General features: G+C 51.2%; 1 protein-coding gene across 1 annotated transcript; it reads left to right on the plus strand.

The window, feature by feature from the left end:
* Positions 1-1,450: 1,450 nt before the first annotated feature.
* Positions 1,451-6,970, plus strand: LOC100052033 (melanoma-associated antigen B2). The gene is made up of 2 exons (XM_001488253.6): positions 1,451-1,551; positions 5,339-6,970. The coding sequence occupies exon 2, from the start codon at positions 5,385-5,387 to the stop codon at positions 6,471-6,473; it is 1,089 nt and encodes a 362-aa protein (XP_001488303.2). The 5' UTR covers positions 1,451-1,551; positions 5,339-5,384; the 3' UTR covers positions 6,474-6,970.
* The last annotated feature ends 1,805 nt before the right edge of the window (positions 6,971-8,775 follow it).

Raw genomic sequence — 8,775 nt, forward strand, 5'->3', positions numbered from 1 at the left:
GAAACTGGTCAAGTGTTTGCAGGGATGTGTCATTTCCTAGCAAGCCTTTATTGAAGAGACAAGAGCTGAGATGAGGACCCCCATGAATAAGGATTGAGGAGACAATCATCTGAAAATATAGTGGTCATACAAAGACCCAAGGAGGGTGACCTCAGTTCAGGAGAAGGAGTCATCGCAGGCTCTGTTAGACATGGTGAGGACCATGACTAAGGAATGATGGAAGGATCCAACCAAAATAGTGAGGTCCTGCAGAGCTGCATCCCTGCTGTCTGTACTTGGAGGCCCGGAAAGACCATGATCATATGAGGATCACCCTGATTTCCAACTTAGAATTCTCAGGAAAGAAGGACCATGAGGTAAGACAAGCAGCTTCAGGAAAGCAGAGAGAGGAGTTACAGGATTGGTCATCTGTCAAAGTAAAGACCCAAATATGAGCTAAAGGTAGCACTCATAGCATAAAAGGAGGCCCCACAAAACCTCCTTTGCTGTCATCCCTAGGAAGCCCTGGGGAGAGACGTCAGGCTGATTTCAGCCTGGAAAGTCTTAGGGAGCTGAGGACCTCTGGCTAATGGGAACAGCCTCAGTTTTTTTTTTTTTTTTTTAAAGATTTTATTTTTTCCTTTTTCTCCCCAAAGCCCCCCAGTACATAGTTGTATATTCTTCGTTGTGGATCCTTCTAGTTGTGGCATGTGGGACGCCGCCTCAGCATGGTCTGATGAGCAGTGCCATGTCCGCGCCCAGGATTCGAACTAATGAAACACTGGGCCGCCTGCAGCGGAGCGCGCGAACTTAACCACTCGGCCACGGGGCCAGCCCCGGGAACAGCCTCAGTTTTGCAGACGGAGGTACCTGGAGCCTGGCAAGAATCCATGTGAAGACCCTGATTGTTATGAGGGGACCCCCAAAAGCAGAGGGGGCCAAATTGAGTCCCATGCTGTTCTTAGTCCTGAGACTCCCAGAAGAGCTACCACTGAGGAGTCCCCTCATTCCACCTGTGTGAAAGTCCCCTCATTCCACCTCAGGGAAAGAAAGGCGTTGTCTAATAGGATAGGGCCCCGATACTGCAGAGGGAGACGTCTTGGCCATAACCGGAGTCAAGGTGAGGACCTCAGTGCTAATGAGAGGACCTCTCCCCAATAGAGGGAGGCTCTCAGAGTCCCTCTCCTCTGGTCAGGCCCGTGAGGCCCCAGGCAGACGGCAAAGGCAGTGCGCCCTGACTTCCCTCTAGGGACTAAAAAAGGTGACGGCTTTGTTTGGCAGCTGGCGGACTCGGTAGTGGGAGGAGTCCTGGGTTGTGATTGATCCCAAGATGAGGACCCCGAGTGAGGACCTAGGGACCACCGACTCCTAACCGGCAAGGTCCCACAGAGCTCCGCCCCTGCTGTCGGCCCTCGGAGAGCCCCCCTGGGCAGCCGTGGCAGGAAGTGACGCACCCGACGTCGACTTCCATTTTGATTTCGACTTCCATTTCGGAGGCGGTCGCGGCAGCGGCGAGGATCTGCTCTCGTGGGCGCGCGGTTTGTTGGTCCGAACGTGGATCCCGGGACTGAGGTAAGGACCTGAATGTGGACTGAAGGGACCACTCCCCTTCCCATAACAAAGGTGGCCCCACAAAGTACCGTCCCTGTGATCGGCAGTGTGAGCCCCTGGCCAGAGCTATAAGAGCGAGGAGTCCCATCCACGTGGCCGCCTGGAGGGCCCCAGGAAGGGGTGGGCTTTTGTCTAAAGAGGAGAGCCTCTTTAGACAAAGGGAGTAGTCTCGGTCCTAACAGGTGAAAAGGTGGGATCCTCAGAGCTAATGAGGGTACATCCTTCCAACAGAGGTGACTTTTCAGAGCCCCACTCCCACTATCAGTCCTCGAATGCCCTGCAGTAATTCATTTTTGCCTGGAGTGGGGGGGTCTCAGGTAGAGAAAGGCCTTTATCTAAAGGGGGAATCCCCATTAGGCAGAGGGAGGAGTTTGGGCCCTAAATGGAGTAGAGGTAGGACCATCAGTGCTAATAAACAGATCTCTCGCCTCAAAATAGAGAGCTGCATGGGGCAGGCCCGTGGCGAGTGGTTAAGCTGGGGCGCTCCCCTTCGTGTCCCGGGGTTTGCGGTTTGGATCCCAGCGTGGACCTACACGTCTCGTCAAGCTATGCTGTGGCGGCAACCGACATACAAAACGGAGAAAGATTGGCGCAGATGTTAGCTCAGCGACAATCTTCCTCAAGCAAAAAGAGGAAAATTGGTAATAGATATTAGCTCAGGGCCAATCTTCCTCACAAAAAAAAGGGAGGGGGGAGCTGCACAGAATAGTACCTCTGCTCGCAGATCTGGGGGTCCCCAGACAAGGTAGCAAGATGTGGAGCACCGTGACTTCTTTTCTGGTTACTCGGGAAGGTGAGGGCTTTGATTTGAAGTCTATAGACTCAAGTCAGTAGAGGGAGGAATCCCAAATCCTACCCAGAGTCAAGGTCAAACTCCTGAATGCGGATTGAGGGAGCCACTGACTTCAGAACAGTGGGGTCAGAGAGTCCCACCCCTGCAGTCATCAGGCATAGGCCCCAATCAGCCTTGGCAGGATGTGGCTCACTCTGTCGACTCAGGGCCCAGGAATGTGAAGACCTTTGTCTGAGGGTCGTGGCCTTGGGTCTGCAGAGGGTAGAGTCCTAGGAAGGGTGCAGAGTCAAGGTGAAGATCTTGAGTGAGGAAATGGGGACCACTCAATACATAAAGGAGAGAGCCGCACCTGATGCCGCCCCTGCTGATAGCCTGGGGGTCCCAGGGCAGAGCTGGCAGGCTCAGGTGCCCCCTGACTTCTGCCTCCAGGGTCTTAGGAAGATGAGAGCCTTGGTTTAAGGGCTGGTTGCCCAATTCAGCAGAGAAAGAGGAGTCCCAGGCCATGACAGATGTCAAGGTACAAATCCTGTATGAGAAATGAGACAACCAACTACCCCAGAACAGAGGAGGACACGTAAAGTTCTGCCCCTGCAGTCAGCCCTGGCAAGCCTGGTTTAGAGCTCTCAGGCTGAAGTGCCCTCTCATTTCCTCCAAGGGTGGTGTGAGGGACACAATAGTTTGGGTCTAATGAGCGAGGCCCCATCCAACATAGGGAGGAGACCCGGTTCTTAACAAGAGTCAAGGTGGTGACACTGAGTGAGGATGAGGGGACTTCTCCCAGAAAAATGTGAGCCGAATAGAGCCCTGTCCCTACTATCAGACTTGGGAGACCCAGGCATGGAGCCATGATGAGTCTTAACTCAGTCTTACTCACTTCTTCCCAGAGCATCTCAGGGAGGTGAGGAACCTCGTTGATGGGGGTAGTCTCAGGTCAGCAGATAGAGGATTTCCATGTAGTGCCTGGAGCCAAGGAGAGGACCCTTAGAATTGAGGGGACCATCTACCCCACAACAATGAGAGCAACACAGAATCCTTTCTTGAATGTAAGCCTTGGAAGTCCACACACAGTTGTGGCTAGATGAGGAAAATGTTACTTCTTCCTAGTGGGTCTCAGGGAGTTGGGAACCTTAGTATGAGGGGATAAGCCTCAAGTCAAGACACAGGATTTCCAGGTCCTTCCAGGAGTCAGAGCGAGGACACGGAGGTGAGCACCCACCCAAAACAGTGGGGCCCTACAAAGTCCCACCCCTATCAGGCCTGGGAAACCCCAGGTCCAGGTAGCCAGATGTGTTACCCCTCACTTCCATCCCCGAGGAATTAGGGAGAAGTGGGCCTTGATCTAAAGCTGGAAGACTCAGGTGGGCTGAGGGAGGAGCCCAGATCCTGTCTGTGTGAGAACTAAAGAGGCCAGTGATGCCAGAACAGTGGGGTCTCATAGAGTCCAGCCCCTGCTACCAATCCAGGGAGGCCATGGACAGGGATGACCAGAAGTAGCATCACCCTTCATTCATCTTGGGGTTTTCAGGAAGGTAAGAATCTTCATGTGATGCGAGGGAGCTCAGGTCAGCAGATGGAGGATTTCCATGTTTTGCCAGGACTCAGAGAGAGGACTCTAAGGACTGCAGGGAACTCCACCCCATACAAGCAGGGACCCCACAGGGTCCCTCTCCATTGTCAGTCCTGGGAGTCCCCAGGCAGAGATGTCAGGCAGCAGCGCCCATCAGTTCCCCCTCAGAGGTTACAGGGAAGTGAGAGTCTTAGTCTGATGGGTCAGCAGAGGGAGGACTCTTAGGCCCTCCCCTGTGTAAAAACTGAGGACCACACATCATAGGGCCTCAACCTACCTGCTATAGCTTTCAGCCTCTGGAGACTACAGGCAATGTGGCCAGATAAGCCATCCTCACTCAGTTCCACTATTGGGTCTCAGGGAGTTGTGGGCCTTACTGTGAGGAAAAGTCCTCAGGTAAAGAGAGAGGGGAGCCCCCAAATCCTCCTAGAAGTCAAAGTGGGGACTGTGAATGATGACTGAAGATACCACCCCCCACGTCTGCCAAATCAAAGAAGCAACAAAGAATTTTGCCCAGTCCCTGCACTCAGTCCTCAAAGGCCCAGAGCAGGGTTGTCAGGCTGATACTCCTTCTCATTTCTTTGTATCAGGTCTAAAGGAGGTCTTTCATATAAAGGTGCGTCACCAGTCAGCAGAAGGGAGGGTCCCAGACTCTATGTAGACAAGATGAGGACTCCGAATGAGGATTGAGGACCAACGAGACTAGGACAGAGAGGGCCCCACAGAACTGTCAGGACTGTCCACTCCAGCAGGGGTGGTACACTGAAGCACCTCCCCGGTTCCTTCTCGTGGGTTCCAGGGAGCTTTGAGGTGTCAACTTCAGAGCAGCATAGGAAAGAGATCCCAGGCCCTACCAAGTGTTGATGTGATAATCCTGTATGTGAACTGAGGGGACCCTCGAACCCAGATGGAGAGGGTTTTCACACTACCAGCCCCTGTTGTCAGGCCAGTCAGCCACAGGCAAGGCTGGCAGGCGGTTGCCTGAGGCTCGCTCACTCTAACTTCCTCCACTTGATTCTCAGGGGACAGACTGACCAAGATTAAGAGCCCGGTGGGATCCTAGAGCAGTGATCTCAAAGAAACCTGCAGAGGTGGCTTCTTTTTTTTTTTCTTCTTTTTCTCCCCAAAGCCCCCCAGTACATAGTTGTATATTCATCGTTGTGGGTCCTTCTAGTTGTGGCATGTGGGACGCTGCCTCAGCGTGGTTTGATGAGCAGTGCCATGTCCGCGCCCAGGATTTGAACCAACGAAACCCTGGGCCGCCTGCAGCGGAGCGCGCGAACTTAACCACTCGGCCACGGGGCCAGCCCCCAGAGGTGGCTTCTTAAAAGCCAAAGTGGAATCTCCCTGATGAAGGTGCTCCCACCCTCTCATCTTCTCTCCTCCAGGTTCCTGCGTCACCTACTATCCTGCCTCCTGTCTCTGACAACAATCATGCCTCGAGGTCAGAAGAGTAAGCGCCGTGCCCGTGAGAAACGCCGTCAGGCTCGGAGTAAGACCCAGGGTCCTGGGAGTGCTCAGGCCACTGCAGCAGAGGTTGAAGAGTCCCCCTCCTCTCCTGTTCCTGGGGGTACTCCCTCGAGCTCCGCTGCTGCTGGCACTTCTCAGGGAGTCCCAGCCCCTAGCTCTCCTGCTGCAGGTGTCTCACGCCCAAGATCTCGTGTAGGTGCCAAGAGTCGAGTTAAGAAAAGTGAAAATTTCTCCCAGGCCTCAACCTCCACTGAGAGCGCTCGCAACGATCTTCTAACCAGGAAGGCAAGCATGTTGATGGAATTCCTGCTGGAGAAGTATAAGATGAAAGAGCCCATTAGGAAGGTAGACATGCTGAAGCTTGTCCACAAAAGGTACAAGGAGGACTTCCCTGAGATTCTCAGGAGAGCCTCTGAGCGCATAGAGCTGGTCTTTGGCCTTGACTTGAAGGAAGTCAAGCCCAATGGCCAATCCTATACCCTTGTCAGCAAGCTAGACGTCTGTGATGATGGAAGTATGAGTGACGACTGGGAATATCCTAAGAGTGGGCTTCTGATGCCTCTCCTGGGTGTGATCTTCTTGAATGGCAACTGCGCCTCCGAAGAGGAGATCTGGGGATTCCTGAATATTTTGGGCATCTATGATGGGAGGGAGCATTTAATCTTTGGAGAGCCCAGGAAGCTCATCACCAAAGATTTGGTGCAGCAGAAGTACCTGGAGTATCGTCAGATACCCGACAGTGATCCTCCACGCTTTGAATTTCTGTGGGGTCCAAGAGCCCATGCTGAAACCAGCAAGATGAAAGTTCTCGAGTTTTTGGCCAAAATCAATGGAACCACCCCCAGTGCCTTCCCATTCCATTATGAAGAGGCTTTGAGAGAGGAGGAAGAGAGAGCTCCAGCCAGAGCTGCAGCCGGGCCTGCCACTCCTGCCACGGGCAGTGCACGTCCCAGGGCACGTCGCAGGGCACGTCCCAGGGCACGTCCCAGGGCCAGTCCCAGGGCCAGTCCCAGGGCTATGGCCAGCAGTTGCTCCCACCCCAGTGAGGCCTGAGGCAGATTCTTCACTTGTGTTTGACAAGGGCTCACAATATTTTAAGTAGTGAGAAGTTAAGGTGGGGCTGGAAAAATCACAATATGTATCTTCTTTGTGTTCCTGTTATACATTGGTATCTTTCAAATGTTCCGTTTAGTAGAATGCTTATTTAGATTCAGAATCCAACTTTATAAATGACATGAATCACGTTTATTGCTGTTCATCAAATTTAAGCATAAGAGTTTTGCTATTGTGTAATACAACTTGAAAATCCTTGCATCTTTTTTGGGTTCCAGAACAAGATAATATGGCTTTGAAATGAGAATTTTCTTGGAAATGTGAAAGAACCCGCAAAAACATAGCTGTGGTTTTAAAATAGACGAAAACAAAGTAAAATGTAGTCAAATCTTGGTTGACCTTATTCACTTTTGTCTTTCTCCGTGTAAAATTCAAAAATATAAGCCCGGGTGTTGTTATTCAAGAATGCAGATAAAATTAAATAGCAGTAAATTACATTCGTTGCTCATTGCTTCATTTTTCCCCATCATGAATTGAACATCTGCTCTTTGGAAGGTTCTCTGCTAGTAGTGATGATGCTAGGATAAAGAAGACCCTGCACCTGCCTGGAGATTTTTAGAGTCTAAGATCGGTTATTATATAAGGAAGATGGTGTGATGAGCTCTAACATGTAAGACAAGTGAAAAAGAAAAAGCAGTGAGGATGGTAGTGGGTGGTCCAGATGAGCGCAGGGAAATATACATTCTCTGAGCCAGGACACTTTGGGGTTGGGACTGTGCAAATCCCTCAGTGGGAGGTAATTCTAAGTTAGCTGCATGGTGGGCTGGATGAGGCTGTGATCATCATGGGCAGGGGCCAGACCCTCAGATGGTGGGCATCAGAGTTAGGAGACTAAGCCTGCAATGAGAAACACTTACTTTGAGATTGTGGGTAAACCAGAGAGAATCTCCCCCTGGGGGTTGAATGGACGGTGTCCTGTGCTCTTGTCTCAGTGCAGATGAACACAGTGCACAAACTAGGTGTTTATGTATATTGTCTCCAGAAAGTTTCTGAGAAATAAAGGTGATACTCCCTTGAGGTGGGATGCCAAGAAACCCCTCTGTGGGTACTCTTTGCCCTGGGCTGAGGGAGCCAGAGCCTGCTCTGTTATTTAGGTTACGTTGAGTGTAATTTGGCAAAACTCCAAAGTGGGGCTAGATTTTGGTGGTGGTGAAAAAAATGAAAATAGAGGTGTTTTTGTTGGGAGGGTAATTAGGAGGGAGGGAAATTATTGGTCCTTGACACAAATTCTACAAGCTTTGAGTTGAATTCTGGTGAAATCCCTACCTCCAAATTAAATAACATATTCTCTAATGGGGAAAATTTACTTAGTGTTATTTGCTAAGCAGTAGTTTGGCTAATATAGTTTTCTTTGTCCTAGATCACTGCATAGTCTCTGACGTCTCCTGGATAAAACAAAAAATCCCAGAGATAAGGGTAGTTTCTTCGGGTGTGAAAATAAGCATAGTAATAACTACCAGTCATGAAAGACCCAGTATGTACCAGTCACTGTGCCAGGTGCTTTACATACATTACATACATTCCAACGGTCCTAGAAGACAGGGCTTGTCAAACCCACACAGCAGATAAAGAACTTGTGATATTCTTAAGTTCACATGGCTGGTAAAGTGACAGAACTGGGAGGAGAGCCCTGGTCTGAATTCCTCTAGAGCCCACACTGTTCCACTCCTCCCAGCCAGAGGCTGACTTTGTGTCTATTAATTCATTTCCCTTCTCACTATTCCACGATACTCTCAGGCGGTAAGAAGGACCCTGTGGCCAGAGTACAAAAAGCAGGCCTAAAGAAGGAAGGTGAAAAGGAGAATCAAATACAATTTGGGGAGTGTCTGTGGGTTTTATTTACCTAGGATCCTCCTGCCCCTCGCCCCAGGGTTCCTTGAGAGCTGACTCTGGCCTGGTCCCAGCCCATGTGTCCAGTCCCAGCACTTTCCTGCGTTACAGCTCCCCTCCCCTGGGTCTTCCCCAGTGTGCCCTCCTGTCCAAACTGGAACCTGACCTGCTGGCCAGCTCCTCTCTGCATCCTCCTCTGGAGGCTGCACTCTGCTCCTGGTGGAACAGAGAGCCCATATGCCCTGCTCTCCCCCGACTTAGAGCATTGCAACTCCCTGCAGGTCCCCTCCCTAACTGTGGACCCCTCTGATAGCAACAGCCCCTTCCGCATAATTGTTCGCTTCCAGCAGTGAAGTTCAGACACCTCCTCACCCACCTGGGCTCTTCCACCACACTCAAAGTTTGTTTTGCC

The sequence above is a fragment of the Equus caballus genome, chromosome X (genome assembly GCF_041296265.1).
Source record: "Equus caballus isolate H_3958 breed thoroughbred chromosome X, TB-T2T, whole genome shotgun sequence".
In the NCBI taxonomy this organism is placed as follows: domain Eukaryota; kingdom Metazoa; phylum Chordata; class Mammalia; order Perissodactyla; family Equidae; genus Equus; species Equus caballus.

Excerpts from the sequence above, each read along its gene's own strand:
- LOC100052033 (XM_001488253.6), top strand. The coding sequence starts at position 5,385 with ATGCCTCGAGGTCAGAAGAGTAAGCGCCGTGCCCGTGAGAAACGCCGT.